At 36.1% G+C, this 21,354-nt stretch overlaps 1 protein-coding gene across 5 annotated transcripts in view; it reads right to left on the bottom strand.

Annotated features, from left to right (window-relative positions):
• The window catches only part of Rbl1 (RB transcriptional corepressor like 1), a 59,149-nt gene that overhangs the window by 5,069 nt on the left and 32,726 nt on the right, over positions 1-21,354 (bottom strand). For 3 of the 5 annotated variants that reach the window (XM_048810970.1, XM_048810969.1, XM_048810971.1), the window contains 8 exons: positions 19,451-19,630; positions 17,212-17,344; positions 12,582-12,848; positions 11,435-11,646; positions 6,980-7,156; positions 4,917-4,988; positions 2,927-3,011; positions 607-755 (listed from right to left, as the gene is read on the bottom strand). In XM_048810970.1, the coding sequence (XP_048666927.1) occupies positions 607-755; positions 2,927-3,011; positions 4,917-4,988; positions 6,980-7,156; positions 11,435-11,646; positions 12,582-12,848; positions 17,212-17,344; positions 19,451-19,630 (1,275 nt within the window). Of the gene's footprint in view, positions 1-606; positions 756-2,926; positions 3,012-4,916; positions 4,989-6,979; positions 7,157-11,434; positions 11,647-12,581; positions 12,849-14,043; positions 14,189-17,211; positions 17,345-19,450; positions 19,631-21,354 lie in introns of those variants that run through there. The other 2 variants (XM_015480928.2, XM_048810972.1) reach the window with 2 other exon arrangements.

Here is a 21,354-nt window from a genome sequence, read left to right as displayed (position 1 = left end):
CTTTTTATTTTTATTTTGAGACAGACAGGGTCTTGCTAAGTTGCTAAGGCTGGCTTTGAACTTGTGATCCTCCTGCCTCAGCTTCCCGAGCGGCTGGGATTACAGGTGTGCCATCACGCCCAGCTAGAGCTTTCTTTTTTATAGCCCATGCCTGGTCTTCTGGAGCTACCTCAGCCTAAACAATGGTAACACTTCCTCAGTCCAACTGTTACTGCCCAAACTGGGGTCTATGTAAACATTTCTCAGTATTACCTTTATTAAAGATCCAGGCCTACTTATTTCCTTTGAGAAAAACACTCAACTCACAATATAATAAGAGAAACCAAAAGCAACAGAAAAAAAATACCCAAGTACCCAAATTAATTGTTTTAATATTTTCTTGTTCCCACTGAGCCTTGCCAATATGTATACCTAATTTTTAGCAATAAAACCACAGGTCTCTGATCTATAACAGCCTTACTCACTAATTTCCTAGTCATTCTATAATTAATTGCCAGTGAATATGCTACTATATAAAGCACCAGTGAGGCTTTAAACTATGCAATACTTATTTAGCAAAATACACCAACTATAATTATTAATTTAGTAATAAAATGTAAAACGTACCACATGATCCTGATTTGACAAGTCATATTTCAGTGCAAATGACTTCACTCTTCCTACATATATTGTATTGTAAAATTTGATAAGATCACCTCTTTCCTCTTTCACTGGTCCACTGGGACAGTTAGGTGTTTTTGTGGCATTTTCCAAATCTGTTAAAAAAAATTCAGTGTTGTGATAGGCTTACTTTAATATACAAACTAGTGATTTGAATTATAGCCATCTTTATGATATAAAAAACCCCCACAAATCCTTATGAAAAGCAATTAGTATTTCCAGAGAAGGTTCATAAATCCATCTGCATTATTTATAGATCAAATTGGAATCTAAAGAAATATAAGCATGTGAACTAAAGGTGGTGCTCTTTCTCTAGATGCCAGTTCAGCAAGCATTTTTCACAGCCATAGCCTTGAACTCACTATCAAGGTTGCACCATCCTTGGCTAGAATATAGTTAAAGCTTCATGGTATGGGTGGCAACAGCAAACCCTGAGCTTCAGATAACAAAAAGGCCTGCAGATATTCTGACTCTTTTTTAAAAGGTAAAAAAAAAAAAAAAATTAAAAAAAATTTTTTTTGTTGTTGTTGTAGATGGACACAATGCCTGTATTTTTATTTATTTTTATGTGGCGCTAAGGATTGAATCCAGGGCCTCACACATGCTAGGCGAGCGCTCTACCGCTGAGTCACAATCACAGCCCTCAAGGATGCCCTTTTAAAAAGAAATGATGTTTAATCAAGTTGTCCCATCAGTCCTATATAATAAGAACATATCATAGAGCAATCAAGAATGAGTTCTGCAGCCAGCCATCTCAGAGTTAGCACCCCTAACTGCCTCAGCCTACTGAACTACTGGTTATTAGCAATAAGAAACAAACAAAAAATAACAACAACAACAACAAAAAAGGGTGTGGGGTGGGTATTGTGTGGATTAGCTGGGGAAAGCACATTTGCAAGGCTCTAGAAACCTAAGTGTTAACCATGGTGAGAATCTGTGTAGCAGAGAAAGGTGTAATTTTAGTGAATGTTATATTAACAGATAGAACAAAATGGATTTGCTAGGCAAGTGCTCTACCACTGAGATACAACCCCAGCCCAAAATACAATAAATCTGACACTGCTTATAAACAAAATAGTAAATAAAAGCTGCTATTTACTGAGATATTACTGTAGGCAAGCCTTATGTTAAATATTCTATAATTCTTTTTAACAAGTCCTAAGTAAATACTGTAAAATTTTCAATTTACTATATCTACTTGAGCATTATTATGTTATTTAAGTCATAATTTAGTCCTCATAAGTCTTCAAATCAAGAATGCCAGCCTGGGGTGGTCTGCTAACATGGCAGTGAAGAATTCACAATCCACGAGTGGGGGGCTAATATGTTCATCAGGTAGCTCATTCTCCACAGGGCTGGTCTTAGGCATAGCTCAAATAATGAACAATGCTTTGCTAATTAATATAATCAACATCAGAAATGGGTTTTTGGTGATGAAAGAAGTGACCATTTATTAAGTGTGACTGTAACAGGGGTCCCTTTCACAAAATGGAGTCCACTTCATGCTTTGCTGCTAGACCACTGGCAACTTATTTTAAAACTGACATATTTATTCATCCTTCTTCTCCCTTTCCCCTTCCCAACCACAGGAGAAGGAAGATTAATTCCTGCCCTAAGTCGAGTTATCCGAACTTCTGCTCACTATGCAAAAGAACAAAGATACTGTGAACCTGGACACAGAAATAACAGCTCTTTTAAGGACATAAGTCTTAGCATGGTGCATAAGATGACAACAGGGTGCAATCTTGCTTGTAGATGTAGAAACATCTAGGGACTTATAAACAGGTAATTTCCTTAATTGGCTCCTCAAGAAGATCATGGACAGCTGTTTTCCCTGTCATTCATATTTTCAAATTTTAAGAATCTTTTATGTGTTTGATCAATGTATATATTTAGAGTAGAAAACTTCACCCAAAACAGTTTACAGAGGACAAATTAATGATCTCTGTGGAAGAAAGCACATGACACATTCTTTTTCTCAAACTTATTTCCTTTCTTTTTTTTTTGAGACAGAGTCTCACTATTTCACCCAGGCTGATTCTGAACTCATGAGCTCAGGTGATTCTCCCATCTCAGCCTCCCAAGTAGCTGGGACTATAGGCCAGAGTCACCATACCTAGCTTGTCTATTTATTTTTTAAAAAATGTGTGTACTTCCCACCATACCTACATCATGACTCTGTGTTACCTGCATCCACTATGTGATGTACAAGATAATCAAAGGTGTATTACATACTGTTGTATACATGTCAAATTGGATAGCTTACCATCATCAGTCATTTCAAAATCACCATTTATATTACTGTATGCCACTTCTTTTGGAACACTTTTCAAAAGAACACTTCTATACACCTAAGGGCCAAAGGGAGGGAAAAGTATAGCTGAATCAAAGATGCACATGTTCAGCAAAATCAAAATAACAAGAGAAAAATATCAAGCCAATTAAAAAGAATGTGTCACATGGGTGATAATCAAAGATAAAATGTTATTAAATCTCTTAAGTGTAGACTAGGGCAAACATCATGGAAGAAGAAATACTAAGGCAGAGCCTATTACCTAAAATGTACCATCTTAGTTTATAAAAAAAAAAAAAATTAAGAAGTAACTAGTCTCATAACAGGTTCTTATGAAATAAAAATCACCTCAAAGATAAGAACTCATTCTTCCTTTGAATTCATTTTCATTTTTTTAAGTTATCTTTTTCTTTAACATTTATTTATTTATTTTGTGGTGCTAAGGATTGAACCAAGCACCTTGCATATGCTAGATGAGTGCTCTACCGCTGAGCCACAGCCCCAGCTTTGGGTTGCCCCTAGAGCATTCCAATCTCCTTTCTGATGGAGAAAAGGAAATTTTTTTCCTCCCTGATTTTTCTACCTCCAAGATAGCTGGAAAAACAAGTTCCATTTCCTTTTATCCTATAGGTAATTGATCTTGAGAAGATATTCAGAAAGTAGTGGCTAGGCCCATTTTTAACCTACATTACTCATCTTAAACATCTTTAGGGACAATCTGAACCTCTCTAGATTCTGCTCCTGAGGAGTTTTTCCTAATGAAAAGACCCAGAAACTTTTAGTTTGTCAAAAGACTTAAATTCCTGTAGTTGGCCTTTTCCAAGTCTCTATCTATACTACCCACCACTGGTCTATTTTGGGGCTTCAGGAAAGAAGTAAAACTACTTTTAGGTTCTCTTACAAGGAGGTATGACTATCTGCCCTAACTTTCTCTTTCTGTCTGTGACCTCCAGGTCCAAAAAGGAGGCTATTATATACTACCTAACAGCAAAGCAAATAGATTCTTGAATGACCAAAGCCTTAAGTTGTATTCTGCTGCAATAGTAACAATGGGAATTGAAAGTTCATTAAATACTTCCTAGGTACCAGAGTACCATGCCAACATTTTACATTTCCATGCTAGAAAGGATTTACTAGATTCTCATCACAACTATTGTAATAAATTATCAGAGATGCTTAACATCTAATCAAAGACGCAAATGTAAAGATTCTCCATAGATGGCAGAAGAAGCTGTAATTAAATAAATTAATCCTCAAATTTCACCAGATTTAAACATTATCAGAGAATCAAGATTTAAATTATTTTTTAGTTGTAGACAGACACGATACATTTATTTATTTATCTATTTATTTATTAGTAGTTATTTTTTTAATTACAGTTGGACATGATACCTTTATTCCAAACATTTAGTTTTTTATGTGGTGCTGAGGATAGAACCCAGATAGAATCTGTGTATGCTAGACGAACGCTCTACTGCTGAGCCACAACCCCAGCCCCAATTATTTTATTTATTTATTTTAACGTGATGCTGAGATTGAACCCACTGCATCACACATGCTAAGCAAGCGCCCTACCACTGAGCCGCAACCCCAGCCTGAGAATCAAGTTTTATATAATGAAGACATATTATTATAATACATCTTTCACTAGACTTCCTTGTACAAAATGTCTCCCCACAAGAAATGGACAAACAGAATGGCAGTTCTTGTGAGAAGTACATCTAAGCTTTTGGATGAGTCAGAAACAAGACTTCTCAGCTTCTGCTAAAATTGTCCTTTAATGAAACTAGCTCTTGAGTTTAATGGTATCCACTAAACCAGATAATCTAAAGTTAAATAAATTAATCCTCAATTTAATACAGTAAAACTATAAAGGAGGTTTATCTTTTATGTAACTCATTAGACAAAAAAAAAAAATAGTACAAATCTATTTTTGGATAGTAGGAAAAAGAATGTAACTCACATGACTATTAGCTTGAGGCTGATTCCTATAACTTTTCATTATTTCTTGAAAAGTTCTTTCTTCTTTTGTTACCTAAGAGAAATAAAAAGCTACATTTGCCAACTGGCTTTTGAAAGAAAAATGGTTTGAACAAAAACTTCAATTATAGGTTGGCACTGAGAGCAGCCTTGCAGAAAAGCCATTAACCCAAGGGCAATCCATGACTAAAACCCACTAACATTTATGATTTTTACTACCTTTAAAGTTCAGGTTTTTATGGCCAGTGGGGGGACTCAGTTAATAGTTTCATTAATCAAAAAGCACTGAAATTGCTAAGATATAAATCTACTGAGAATGCATTTCTTTATAAAAAGAATGAGATAAGAAAACTCAGACCTGCTGAACCCCATGCAGTCTCCAGTTTTCTTAGTTTTAAGTACTTATTTAAGAGTAATTTAACTACATATTAAATAATAGAAACTGTTTTACAGTGATTCACAGTAAAACTGAATAGCTATTATAGGATTAGGTTTTTAACATTTCAGGACAGAGTAGGGTTTCTAATACTCAGATGTCAAGAGGTGGCTCACAGAAAGGAAATATGGTTAGTGATCCAAAAGCAAATCCATTTTGTTCTGTTAATATAACATTCACTAAAATTACACCTTTCTCTGCTACATAGTCTATTAGCACTAAACCTGCTGTCTACAATGATGAGCTAGAAATGACAAAAACCTGAACTCTGACAGTTTTCTGGAAAATAGAAATGGTTAGTTTTTAACATTTATTAAGACCTATTTTGTACAGAGATTTTTAAAGAAGCATTGTGGGAGGAGGTGCTCACAAAGGAGTTTGAAAACATGTCCTTTACTTTAAAAATCTTTAAAAAATCACTTCTTAAAATTGTATTCAAGAGGAGGAGGGAGGAAGTGCTGGGGAGTGATATTACCAAATTATATTGTTGTACTGTGTGCATGCACAAATATGTAACAACAAATCCCACCACTATCTACAACTATAATGTACCAATTTAAAAATATTAAAAATATGGGGATTGCATATACAAGGGCCTGGGTTCAATTCCCAGCACCAAAAAAAAAAAAAAAAAAAAGTAGGGGAACAAAAAACCAACTATACATCAGTTAGAACTGATGGTTTGGCCTACAGTCAAGACAAAAGTAGAAAGAAATTTTTCAGATACAGAATCTTAAAAAACAAGTAAAATATGCTATTTTATGTCTTAAAAAAACATGGTGTAGCATGGACTGGGGTTGTGGCTCAGCGGTAAAGCGCTCGCCTAGCATGTGTGAGACCCTGGGTTCCATCCTCAGTACCACATAAAAATGAATAAGTAAAATAAAGGTATTGTGTCCAACTACAACTAAAAAATAAATATATAAAGAAAAAAACATGGTGTAGCAACTTAAAGTAAAATGCATTTCTGAGGCAGCACGATAAAACACCAGAAAGAAATATAGAAGCATTTTGTTTTTTTTTTTCCTTTTTTGGGCAATACTGAGGACCGAACCCAGGGGCACTCTGCCACTGAGTGACAACCCTAGCCCTTTTTATTTTGAGACAACCTTGCTAAATTGCTGAGGCTGGCTTCAAACTTGTAATCCTCCTATCTCACTCTCCTGAATTCGTGGAATTACAGGCGTGTACGACCACATCAGGCTAGTACAGAAGGTATTTTACACTAGATTATAAGTGAGGAGATCCTAGGTTGCTACTTACTGTGTAACTTGGGCCAAATTATTTTGAGTTTTGGGCCTCATTAATTCACCTAAAATGTAATGATTATTTAGTTTATAAGTATCACATCAGAAACGTCAAGGAGTAGGGGTGGAAATGGCATTATTCATATATTCTCTTTTATGACCAATTTACTCTTATGAAATGAAAAGCTGTTTATGATGAAACTAACTGAAGAGTCCAGGGAATAGAGTATCTTAAAATTACTACTTAATAATAGTGGGTACTGTTGTTTTGTAGCACAAAAGCAAACGAAGGATCAAGTTCAAGAAATTTTTGCTTGATATTTTAAATAAGGTAACTAGAGCCAAGACCTTCTCTATGCTTACCTTCGCCATGATGTAAAAGGCACAAAGAAGGAGCTGGTCCAAATGCCTATCTTTCATCAAATCAGGGCAGTGAACTAAGGTGAATTCAAAACATGTCCATATCTTTCTTCGTAATTCATTTGAAACATCCAGTTTTAAACATAAATCGCGTAAGCGTACACTTGCTAAATGATAAACCTAAGATATAAGATAACACATTGATATAAAAAAATTAAGTGAGTCATTTCTCAAGCTTTTATGTTTTACCACTGAACATGGGCTTACAGACCAAGACAAAACAATATCTAGGCTGCTGATATTTTACTTAAAATTTCTGTTCAATAACACTAGTTAACTGCTATGGCAAGAGTACACAGATTAAAGAGAAATTCTCTTTGGAATAACCCTTGCACCCCCAGTTTGGGACTAGGGATTGAACCTAGGGTGCTCTACCATTGAACTACAACACCAGTGCTTTTTTGAGACAGGGTCTCACTAAATTGCAGAGGCTGGCCTTAAACTTTGCAATCCTCTTCCCTCAGCTCCCAAACCACTGGGATTAGTCAAGCAGATCTTTAGCATACTTTAAAAAACTTCCCCTCCCCCTATTTTATGGTGCTGGGGATCAAATCCAGGGTCTCTTATATGCTAGACAGGTGCTCTATGAATGAGCTACATTATGAATGAGCTACATATCCAGCCCCTAAAAACACTTTTTAAAGATGCTACTTGTTATTCTATGTTATTAAGTATAGATGGGGCTGGGGATGTGGCTCAAGCGGTAGCGCGCTCGCCTGGCATGCGTGCGGCCCTGGTTCGATCCTCAGCACCCATACAAACAAAGATGTTGAGTCCGCCGAAAACTTAAAAAAAAATAAATATTAAAAAAATTCTCTCTCGTTCTCTCACTCTCTCTTTAAAAAAAAAAAAAACATAGAAAGTAAGAAATACTAAAAAGTAGGGTTTATCAACATGATGACCATTATGAATGCATAATTTTTCAAGTGGTCAGAAGTTTATGTTTGTTTTCTTTGGGTTTAGGTAAAATTGTTAGAAAGGTTAACATAGCAGACAGTAAAGAACTAAAAGTTGGGGCTGGAGTTGTAGCTCAGTGGTAGAGCACTCGCCTAGCAGGTATATGCACTGGGTTTGATCCTCAGCCCCACATAAAAATACATGAAATAAAAATATTGTGTCCATCTACAACAACAACAACAACAAAAAACTAAAAATAAATAAATAAATAATTTTTTTTTTGATACTGCAGATTGAGCTCAGAGGTACTTTACCACTGAGCCACATCCCCAGTCCTTTTTACTTTTTATTTTGAAACAGAGTCTCCCTAAGTTGCTTAAGGCCTAAGTTGCTGAGGCTAGCCTCAAAACTTTGATCCCCCTGCCTCAGCCTCCCAAATTGCTGGGATTACAGGTGTGAGCCACTGCTTCTGGGGAAGGCTTCAAAGAATAGGTTTGTGTGCAAAATCATCTGGAGAATCAACTGCCCCAAAATGCACAAATAAAATAATTACAGTTGAAAGCAACAAAAGACAATGAACATTATTGTAGAAACCAGGACTGTTTCCCAGTGTCTGGTCTCTTTTTTTTTCTACGTAACAAAACTCTTGCCACTTGCCCTCCTGAAAATTCTAAGCAGCACTGGTGAATATAACTTCTGAGACGGGTTCTAAAGGTAAGAGCGAATGCATTTTTTTTTCCTTGTTGGTGCTGGGGATTGAACCCAGGTCCTTGGGCATGCTAGGCAAGCACTTTAGTAACTGAGCTATATCCCCAGCCACTGGAATGCAGATTTGATAGCTAGAGTAGGAGCAATTATTTTGAGTTGAGTTAGAAACTGGGGTTGTGGCTCAATGGCTAGAACATTTGCCTCACACACATGAGGCACCAGGTTTGGTGCACCAAATCAGCACCACATAAAAATAAATAACAAAATAAAGATATTGTGTTCATCTATAACTAAAAACAAACAAAAAAACCCTAAAAAATCCCTAGAAAGAACCTAAGTTATTATTATTATTTTTTTATTTTTTTGTGGTCCTGGAGATTGAACACAGCAATACTCTATTACTGAGCTACATTGCTTGTCCTATTTTATTTATTTATTTTGGTACAGGGGATTGAACCCAGGGGCACTTAACCACTGAGCCACATCCCGATCCTTTTTAAAAATATTTCATTTAGAGTCAGAGTCTCACTGAGTTGCTCAGGGCCTTGCTAAGTTGCTGAGGCTGGCTTTGAACTCACAATCCTCCTGCCTCAGCCTCCTGAGCCGCAGGGATTACAGGCATGTGCCACCATGCCCAGCGCCCTTTTTTATTCTTTAATGAATCAAAGGATATTACCAGCAAAATGAAAAAATGACTCACAAAATGGAAGAAAATATCTATAAATTATGAATGTGATAGGGATTAATATCAATATCAAGAATATATTTAGGGCTGGGATTGTGGCTCAGCGGTAGAGCGCTCACCTAGCACTGGCAAGACCCAGGTTCAACCCTGAGCACCACATAAAAATAAAGGCATTGTGTTGTGTCCATCTACACCTAAAAAATAAATATTAAAAAAATATATTTAAAGAGCTCCTATAACTCAACCAGAAAATAAATTAAAAATTATTAAATTAAAAATTGAAGGGGCTGGGGATATGGCTCAAGTGGAAGCGCACTTGCCTGGCATGCGTGCGGCCTGGGTTCGATCCTCAGCACCACATACAAATAAAGATGTTGTGTCCACCGAAAACGAAAAAAATAAATATTAAAAAATTCTCTAAAAAAAAAAAATTAAAAATTATTCAGATGGGGCTCGAGTTGTGGCTCAGCAGTAGAGCGCTCGCCTAGCGCATGTGAGGCCCTGGGTTCAATCCTCAACACCACATAAAAATAGATAAAAAACGTTAAAAAAAATTAGTCAGAGGGGCTGCAGTTGTAGCTCTGTGGTACAGCACTTACAGACACTGGGTTTGATCCTTAGCACCACATAATTATTTTTATAAAGTTATGTGTCTCTCTATAACTAAAAAGAAAAGAAAGAAAGAAAAAAAGACAAATTTATCAAAAAAACATTGGGCAGAGTACTTGAATAGACATCTCTCCAAAGACAATACATAGAAGGCCACTAAGCCCATGACAAGAGGCTTAACATCAATAATAAGGAAAGTGAAAATCCAAACTACAATGAGATTCTATTTAACACCCATTAGATGGCTAAAAAAAATTAAAAGTCCAGAAAATAACAACTATTGGCAAGGAGAACTGTGTACTGCTAAAAGAAATATAAAATGGTACAGCCACTATGAAAAATAGTATGGTAGTTTTTCAAGAAATTAAATACTGAGTTATTTTTTCAATTCTGGGAAAATATCCAGAACACTGAAAACAGAGATTCAAACAGTACCAGTGTTCATAGTAGCATTTTATTTACAATAGACAAAAGGTGAAACCAACCCAAATGTCCACTAAGAGATGAATGTTGTACACACATATAACAAAGCATTACTTATCCTTAAAAAGGAAAGCAATTCTAACATATTACCCACATGGATGAACATAGAAGACATTATGTTTAGTGAGGTAAGCCAGTCACAAAAGGACAAAATATTATATGATTATGTGGTATGTAGAGTAATCACATTCAAAGAGCTACAAAATAAGTTGGTGGTTGCCAGGGGTTTGAGGGAGAGGAGGGAAGAGTGAGAAGATGAAAAGTTCTGGAAATGGATGGTGTAAATGGCTACAGAAAAATATAAATATATTTAACGTTGAATATCAAACATGTTTAAGATGGGGCTGGGGTTGTGGCTCAGTGGTAGAACACTTGCTTGGCATGTGTGAGGCACTGGTTTCGATCCTCAACAACACACAAAAATTATAAATAAATGTCTATCAACAAATAAAAAATTTAAAAAAAATAAGCTTAAGATGGCTGGGTGTAGTGGTCTACACCTGTAATCCCAGTGACTTGGGAGCCTGAAATGGCAAATTTGAAGTTTGAGGACAGCCTTGGCAACTTAGACTGTCTCAAAGTAAAACATGAAAAGGATGAAAAGTGCTGAGGTAGCTCAGTGGTAGAACTCCCCTGCGGCTCCATCCCCAGCACCAAAAATAAAAAAAAACTATGATCTCCATTTATTTTTAATTTTTTTGGTAGTGCTGGGATGGAACCCAAAGCCTCATGCATGCAAGGCAAATGCACTATCACTGCAACTTCTCCACCCTTTTAATTTTATTCTAAGACAAGGTCTTGCTAAATTGCCTAGGCTGGCCTGAAACTTGTGATTGCCTGTCGCAGCCTCCCCAGTAGTTGGGATTACAGGTGTGTACCATCCACACAACTAAGATGGCAAATTTTATCTTATGTAGATTACCAATAAATAAATAAATACATAAATAAAAAGTCAATGTTTTTCTTATCTTGCATTGTTTAAATGAGCTCTTTTCATATACTATAACAACACATACCTTTCTGTAAAACAGTGCTAAGGACCCAGTCCTCTTTGGTTTGCTTATTCCAGTCATATGAACTTCTTGTGCTTTAGTCAGATGGGTATGTTTTGGAGAGGCACCAATTAATGACTGAGCAGTAAGTGATACAGGACTCTCAATGTTGGACTCCCGAGTTGTATTCATGGAAATAGGTATCAGTGTGATTTCTCCAGCATCATTGGCAATACCTGAATGTATGAGCAAGAGTTCCCAGTTTTAGAAATGAGCAATGTGTTCTAGGAAAGTTGTCAATTGTATATAGTTTGTCAATTATATAAACATGTACACATAAACATATATATGTCTCTGTATATATTAGCATAGGAATATGTTACAAAAGAAGACAAAGATTACAAAATAGTAATTGTATCTTTTTTTTTGAGATTTTTTTTTTTTTAGAAATTGTATCTTATAACTGAATTCTTTTTTCATTTCTCTCCTGAAATGAGAATATTCTATTTTCTTTTATTTATACTGGAATTAGAAAAACAAACTTTGTTCTCATTTTTGTATGTGCCTGTGATGTTCTTATACTTTAAATTATTTTGGAAAAGCAAATTTTGTTCTGTTTTGACTTTTTTTTTTAATCAAAATACAAAATACTTGCTCAATACATTCATTTGAGAAGCTGACACAACAAAATAAGTCCTAACAAAAAGGGTAATAAATTTAAAAAATGTAAAAATTCAAAAGCAGTACAGGTTCAGTACAAAAGGTGAAACACAGAGGATATTTAGACAGTGAAACTACTCTGCATGATACTATAATGGTAAATATATATCAATATGGTTAAAATACACCAAGAGTGAACCTTAATGTAAACTAAGGGCTTTGGGTGATGTTTCAATGTAGGTTCATCAAATGTAACAAATTCTAGTGTAGGATGCTGATGGTTGGGAAGGTGTGTGTGTGAGGATGGAAATGTCTGTATTTTCCTCCCAATTTTACTGTGAACCTAAAACTGTTCTAAAAATCAAGTCTATTAAAAACAACAACAACAAAAACTTGAGAAAAAAATGCTGAGTTAGAAAGATTACATGATCCAAATCCACTAAGACACTGCTTAAATTTTTTCCTAACTCAGAAAAAAATATGATTTTAAAGTGCTTTATTAAAATGTTACCGTGCAATGGAATTGTAACTTTATGTTTCGTTGTCCCTGTTACTGTGGCTGTGGCCATTGTTAGAAGAGTTTGCCCAGGTGATATGGATATATTTTCAGTAGTAATGCTTGAAGAAGGAGCAATTTTCAATTTTGTTCCTTCTGTCAAAATCTTGTCCATTAGCATTTCCTTTGGGGGGTCCTCTCCAAAAAGTCTTCTCTTGGCACTCCCTGCAGTAGGAGAACTGTACCGTTCATGGACAGAAATTGGAGACAATGGTTGCGTATCTAATAAAGAGAAAAATAAATTTAAAACAGTTTGAAACACATTCCAAAATAATAAATCAGGTTCACTTATTCATATACTAAGTACCAGGGATCTAGCAGTGAATAACATGGCATCTGCCCTCATGGAATATCCTGTCTAGTAGGTGAGAGAAGCATGAAGTAACTTATTACAATAAAATGTGAAAACTATTACAGCTCATCTTCCTGGATTCTTAACCTCTGACTGTATCAAAGGAGCAAAATAGAAGTTGAGAGGATAAGGCTGGAGATATAGATCAGCTGGTACATGCACAAGGCTCTGGGTTCTAACCACCAGCACACCACATACACACACACACACACCAAAAAAAAAAAAAAAAAAAAAAAAAAAAGTAGTTGAGAGGATAAAATAAAAGTTGAGAGGTAGAATGACATGACCACTAAATTTAAGAAACAGTCCATTTAGCGTCTGTGTCCCAGCTGTATCTAGTAAATGGCACCTGAGAAAAAGGATTTTGATAGCAAAAATCAGGGATTTGGGTCATGGTTTTGCCTCCTCCCACACTTCAAGCAGTTTAAAGCAGTGGCTGTGGTCTTGTGATTTAGTAGACACAGAATCATATTTGTAAAAAAAATTTGTTTTAGCTGTAGACAGACACCTTTATATTATTACTTATTTTTATGTGGTGCTGATGATCAAACCAAGTGCCTCACACATGCTAGGCAAGCACTCTGCCTCTGAGCAACAGTTGCAGTCCCCAGAATCATCTAAATAGATTCACCAAAAGTCCTGAGTCAAGGTGCTAGGACTCTGCTGACCTGTCCTGCTTTGCATTTCTTTTCTACTAGGTGCACAGCTTCTTTAGCCTCTTTCAACCCTACATCTTTTTGCACAATTCTTCCCACTTTCCTCAACCAATTGTTTCTTCACAGGTATATATATAATATACTTTTTTTAGATATATTTTTTAGTTGTAGATGAACACATTATCTTTATTTTATCTATTTTTAGGTGGTGACAGGAATCGAACCCAGTGCCTCACAAATGCTAAGAAGGCACTCTATCACTGAGTCACAACCCTGGCCCCTATTTCACTTTTAAAGTGAAGGCAGTTTAATGTTTGTTTTTACATTCTCTAGATAATTAGACAATCAATAATCTATTTTGAAAATATGCTTAAAAATACAAAAATTACCTCTGCAATGATTTGAAAACTCTGTATTAGTGAGATGATTGGGGACATAGTCATGGTTTAATAAAAATCTTTCCATTATTCAGGTTACGAAAATAGCTCTGACTTCTTTAGTACAGAACAAGTGGAAATATCAACTGTAGCTTTCATGAACCTTTGTACAAGAGTCTACTTGCATATTTTTTTTTTTTAAAAGACAGAGAGAGAGAGAGAGAGAGAGAGAGAGAGAGGGAGAGAGAGAATTTTTTTAATATTTATTTTTTAGTTTTCGGCGGACACAACATCTTTGTTTTTTGTATGTGGTGCTGAGGATAGAACCCGGGCCGCACACATGCCAGGCGAGCACGCTACCGCTTGAGCCACATCCCCAGCCCTACTTGCGTATTTTAAAGATAAAAAAAAAATCCAAGACGGTCCTTGAATCTGACAGGAATGTTCAAAGGTGATATTTCAAGGAGACTTGAGTTACAGACATGAAACCAGCTATAAACTCCTTTTGAAATAATCTTTTGTCAGCACAATACTGGAAAAGCTATGGCAAAGACTAAAAAGTTTAAGGAATATACAAATGAAAAACTGACCCAAACTTACAAACATGACAATATGCTAAGACACAGAAAAGGTGCTCAGTTATAAGTTAAACTACTGGTAAGTTTTGTTTTTTGTTTTGCAGTGCTAGGTATCAAACCCAGGGTTACTTACATGCTAGGTAAGTACTTTTCCAATGAGATACACTCCCACCTGAATCTTATGAGTTTTTTTTTTAATATTTATTTTTTAGTTGTAGTTGGACACAACACCTTTATTTCACTTGTTTATTTTGTATGTGGTGCTGAGGATAGAACCCAGGGTCTCGCACGTGCGAGGCAAGCGCTCTACCACTGAGCCTCAACCCCAGCCCTGAACCTTACGAGTTTTTTAAGGAGAAATAACCCTCAATGTTTTATATTATGCTGTATTAAGACATTTTTACTAGCCAGGAATGGTGGTGCATGCTTATGATTATAGCCGAGGCAGGTGGATTGCAAGCTTGAGAGCAGCCTAGGCAACTTAGTAAGACAGTGTCTAAAAATAAAAATAAAGGGCTGAGGATGTAGCTCAATGTTAGCATGCCCCTGGGTTCCATTCCCAGTATGGGGGGAAAAATTCCATCTCTCTAAACATTAATAACTAAAAGTAAGAAGAGTTTTTTTTTTAAATATTTTAATTGTTGATGGATCTTTATTTTATGTTTATTTATATGTGGTACTGAGAATCAAACCCAGTGCCTCATAAATGCTAGGCAAGCACTCTACCACTGAGCTACAACCCCAGCCCAAGAAGAGCACATTTTGTGACAGGATAATTATCACCATTGATTAATACTGATTTGCATTTATAGCATGCATATTTTTTTGAAAAATATTTTTAGTTATAGATGAACACAATACCTTTATTTTGTTCAGTTTTTTTAAAAAATATTTTTTAGTTGTAAATGGATCTTTTATTTAATCAATTAATTTATTTATATGTGTGCTAAGGATCGTACCCAGGGCCTCACACAGCCAGGCAAGTGCTCTACTACTGAGCCACCACTCCAGCCCTTATTTAGTATTTTTTTATGTGGTGCTAGGGATCAAACCCAGTGCATCACATGTGCTAGGCAAGCACTCTACCACTGAGCCACAACCCCAGCCCTATAGCATGAACATTTTTAACATCCTACACAGCATGTAAACTCTACTGCATATACACATACGACAGTCCAAAAGTGAATGTAGATCTACCTTCTATGTAATCTGAATACTTGTTCTTCTGAGATTTCTTCAGAGATACTGTGGGGACAGATTTCCTTAACCCATTTTCAAAAAATTAAACAGTAATATAATCCAAAAGATGCACATGTTAGTTTGCTATGTCAAAATCTAAAATCTCTCCATTGGTAAGGCTCAAAAGGAACATTTTTAAGAGATAAGTCATTTATTTATTAGATGAACTTAAGCATCCCAAAGAGAATATGAGAAGTTTTGCTTAAATATTTATCTCTCTACAGAAACATACATAGACAAAGGAAGAATATAACTTTTGTCAAATCTAGAAAAGTAGGTATGAGTTTATTTAAAATTTTTCCCATTAGCATTTTTTATGACTTTATGATTTATTTTATATGACTTTAGGAAAAGTCATATATGTTTATTAAAAGTCCAAAATACTACTTCTACAATAATTAATACTACAATTATATTATAGTGTATTGCACTTATTTTTTGTGGTATTGGAGATTGAATCCAGGGGTGCTCTACCACTGAGCTACACTCCCAGTCTTTTTTATTTTTTTTATCTTAATTTTTATTTTGTTTATTTTTTTATGTGGTATTGAGGATTGAACCCAGGGCCTTATGCGTGCGAGGCAAGCGCTCTACCACTGAGCTACAACCCCAGCCCCCCACGTTTTTTTTTTAAGAAAAGTTTTATTTTGATTCAGGGTCTCACCAAGTTGCCAAGGCTGGCCTTGAACCTGCGATTCTCCTGCCTTAGACTCTTTCATTTTTAGGACTATAGGCATGTGCCTGAAATTTAAAAATTGCAATATCTGTGCTCAGCAGATACTGAAATTTTTTAAAAAGATCATATTCAAAATCAGATTAGGGCTGGGGTTGTGGTTCAGTGGTAGAGTGCTTGCCTAGCATGTGTGAGGCACTGGGTTCAATTCTTAGCACTGCGTTATCAATAAGTGAAATAAAGTTCCACTGACAACTTAAACAATATTAAAAGAAAAAAAAAAGATCATTTAAAAAAAACGTTTACTTTACTATAATATTAAAAAAATAACAACATAAAGATGTTAGAAGCACTAAGCCGCTTCTCAAATCCTGATGAAGAAACTAGATTTTTGCTGGGCACAGTGGTGCATGCCTGTAATCCCAGGGGCCTGGGAGGCTGAGGCAGGAGGATTTTGAGTTCAAAGCCAGCCTAGGCAATGGTGAGGCACTACGCAGCTCAGTGAGATTCTGTTTCTAAATAAAATACAAAATAGGGCTGGGGATATGGTTTAGTGGTTGAGTGCTCCTGAGTCCAATCCCTGTTACCCTACCCCATCTTCCCCCCAAAATAAACTAGATTTCTGAATTACATACTATCAAGACTTGAAGTTTTCTCTGACAAAAATGATCTTTGTAATTTTTCCAGTATTTTACCAATGCTGAACCTACCCCTTCGAAGACTTCCACTGTCAGTCCGAACTTCCTTGACTCTTGGATGCATTATAGGAGACATTGGCATCATGGGAAGATGTCCTTGTACATTTCCTCCATTTCCTGTTTCAAAGTTATTTGGGAATATAACCTGTAGAAAACAAAAACCCTTTGCCTTACATACAGATAAACACAAACCCACTGATTAAATCATAGAAAAAAGTTTTCTTGAACTTCTTTTTACTGTTTTATTTCCCTTTCCTTATTTCTTTGCAAAATGTAACAACTTTCATAAAGTGCTCAATTAACATTAAATATGAGTTTGTTTGAATTTTAAAATTTATCTATGTAAACTAATGGCTACAGTGAGTAAACCTATGAAGTAGACACTCTCATCTTTTATTTAGGGATGAGACAATTGAGATTCAGAATGTGAAATCTGCCCATAATCATACTAAGTAATAAGAGGAATGGCTTTGATCCAAGTATGTTTCCTTTAAGTTCACAGCTTTTTTTTCACTTTCTAATGGACATATACTGATGAATATCAAAAGTTGACCAATTAATCATAGTTTCCTGCAAAAGGTAAAGAAGTACCAAGCCTGGAGGATCACAAGCTTGAGGCCAGTCTCAGCATCTAAGTGAGGCCCTAAGCAACTCAATAAAATCCTGTCTCAAAATAAAAAATAGAAAGGGCTGGAGATATGGTTCAGCCTCCTGAATCACTAGGATTACAAGTGACTTCCATCATGCCTAGCTGAAAGAAAAATTTCAAGAAACTATCTTATCTTCAATTCTTCCTGGTCTTGGATCCTTCTTCCATTAGTTTGGATTAGGAAAGAATCAAGAAGTTTAGTGAAGTAAAAGGAGACACAGAAAAGCAAAGAGGGATCAAAAGATGAGAATTACAAAAGAATAACAGAGATGGAAGGAAAAACTCCTTTTCATATGAATTGGAGCTGTCGAATGTGATTTTACAGAACTTTTGGCACAAACTTTTGATTTTTTAATTCTATATATCACTAATGAAACCTTTCAACATTTGAAAAATTTAAAATGATGAGATTAATTGGTTTCCTAGATATGACACTAAAAACACAAGCAATACAGGAAAAAACAGATACATTGGGCATCAGCAAAATGAAAAATGTGGGGCTGGGGTTATGGCTCAGCAGTAGAGTGCTCACCTTGCATGTGCAAGGTCCTGGGTTCGATCCTCAGAACCACATAAAAATAAATAAATTTTTCAAACAAAGGTATAAAAAAAATGAAAAATGTTTGTGTTCCAATAGATAACCATATTAAGAAAGTGAAAAGTCAACCTAGAGAATGGGAGATAAGTTTTGCAGGAAATGCAAATCAAAACCACAATGAAATACCAATTCATAAGAAGGCTATAACCAGAAACGCAGATACTGGGTTGGGGTTGTAGCTCAGTAGTAGAGCACCCAGTACCTAGCATGTATGAGGCACTGGGTTTGATCCTCAGCACCATATAAAAATAAACAAATAAATAAAATAAAGGTATCTTGTCCATCTACAACTAAAAATATTTAAAAAAAGAAACACAAATACTAACAAGCATGGGCAGGGATGTGAGGCAACTGTAATCTTTACACACTGATGATGGGAACAAAATTCTTGTAGCCACTTTAGAAACCAGTCTGACAGTTCTCCAAAAGCTTGAACAGTTACCACATGATCCAACAATTCCACTTGTAGATATACAACCAAGAAAAATGAAATTATGCCCACATAAAATCTTGTGCCTGAATGTTCACAGCAGCATAATTAATAAGAGCGAAAAGATAGAAACAACCAAATAGATGAATGAAGAATGGCATATCCATACAACAGAATATTATTTGACAAAAAAGGAAATGAAATATTGATATATGCTATACAGGATGGATGAACTTTAAAAATATAACAAGAAACTGGTAACCAAGGACTACATACACATTGTATGAATTAATTTATATGAAATGTCCAGAATACACAAATGTGTATTATAGAAACAGAGAGCAGAGTAGCATTGCTTTAGTTAGAAAGAAGGTAGCAGGACAGGAAGTGATAGCTAAAAGGTATGGGTTTCTTACTGAAGTGATGAATATGTGCTCAAATTGACTGTGGTGATGACTGCACATATCTACATGCAAAAAATCACTGTACACTTTAAATTGGTGAGTTGTATGGTATAGAAATATACCTCAATAAACCTGTAATTTCTTTTAAATGATGGGGAGGGAGTATTAACCTTGCCCTGACTCACTTCTTCACAGGTAGGAACTTTGTTTGCAGAAGCCTGGAGAGTCTCCCATAGTGTAGAATTATGACTCCATGCTAAACTCTCCAAAATCTGTTCTTCAATGCTGTTTAGGTGTTTTACCATGTCCCTGGAGAGTCCATCCTCTGAGCGGATCACCACCTCAATAACCTGGAGAGGAGAAAGTTGAGAAGGCAATGTGGTTTCAAGCAATCAGTTCTGGTTTGGGCTTGCAAGCACTTCTTCTACAAAGAAACTTTTGCAGTCTTTAATAAAAATATTTTCACATACATTTCTGTTTTTTCATGTCTTACAAAAACTGGTCAAAAGTCTAACAGTAGAAGTTAGGTCTTGGGTTTCTAGTTCAGTTCTAATTTTTAGTTTATTGTCCCTTCACAGACTATTCTTCCCAATATCTCAAAAGAACAGAAGGAATGAACTATTTAAAAGTAACTATGTTTCTTCTCCAAGCAAATACCATATGGTAAATGACTTTGGTTCAGGGAGGGGACCCAGAAGCCCTATAATGGGAGACCATGGCAGGTGGGTCAGGGTCAGGAAGTTTGTGGAGGCAAGCTGAGCTGTGTGGTCAAGGACATAAAGGTCAAATCCCTTGAGATCTATCTTTCTATCCATTAAGAAATCAGAGTTCACTGACTTTTTCCAGGGAGAATTTCCCTCAAGGATGAGGTTTTAGAGGTGATGCTGGTACAAAAGCAGGCTCAGGTTCAATGCATTAGTCCACGGGGACTACAATGGCCGTGTCAGTCTGGGTTTTAAGTGGCTTAAGGAGACATCAATGGGGCATGCGGGGGAAACAAGATTACCATCCTCACATTGTTCCTTGCAAGATGACAGGCTTTTGTGGTTCTATGCTGGTACACCTCATCCCTGCACCCAGTGCTCCACCACTAGGCCCCAGAGGCACTGGCATCCCATCAGCCCATGTGCCCAAGAAGCTACTGCTGAAGGCTGGAACTGACAACAGCTATGTCTCAGTCAGGGTCTGCACGGACACCCTGGGCACCTTCACCAAGGCTGCCTTCTCACTGCCAATACCTACAGCTACCTGAACCCTGTCCCCTGGAAAGAGAATGTGTTCACCAAGTATCCCTATCAGGAGTTCACTGACCATTTTATAAAAATCCACACCAGAGTCTCTGTGCAGAAGACTCAGGCTATAGATACCTTTGACTAAAATGTATAGTTTTTACACATGAAAAATAAAGTGAACTTAGAAGGCCTGCTTTAAAAAACAAACAAACAAAAAAAAAAAAACAAAAAAAGGAACTTCTTTACTTATATACACTATATTCTATTTTATTTTTTAATTGCTGATGGACCTTCATTTTATTCATTTATTCATACGCGGTGCTGAGAATCGAACCCAGTGCCTCATACATGCTAGTCAAGTGCTCCACCACTAGGCCCCAGCCCCAGCCCTATAGTTATATATATATATTTTTTTTTAATATTTATTTATTTATTTTAGTTTTCGGCAGACACAACATCTTTGTTTGTATGTGGTGCTGAGGATCGAACCCGGGCCGCACGCATGCCAGGCGAGCGCGCTACCGCTTGAGCCACATCCCCAGCCCCCTATAGTTATATTTTAATAAGGGAAAATAGCTAGAACAAATCTGTGTATAGACAAAAAATATTAATAGTTATTATTACTAATAACTAGATTATAATGTGATTTTAATATTCATATTTATGTGTATTTTCTGTTTTTCTTCAACAAGCATATAATTATTTATTGGAAAAAAAACAAAAACAAAGGTTTGAGGGCTGGGGGTGTAACTCAGTGGTAGAACACTTGCCTACCATGCATGAGGCCTTGGATTTGATCCCAATCACCACACACACACACACACACACACACACACAGTCCT

The sequence above is a fragment of the Marmota marmota genome, unplaced genomic scaffold, assembly GCF_001458135.2.
Source record: "Marmota marmota marmota unplaced genomic scaffold, marMar, whole genome shotgun sequence".
NCBI lineage: Eukaryota > Metazoa > Chordata > Mammalia > Rodentia > Sciuridae > Marmota > Marmota marmota.
The sequence above is the reverse complement of the archived record's forward strand: the minus strand, read 5'-3'. Positions and strand labels throughout refer to the sequence as shown.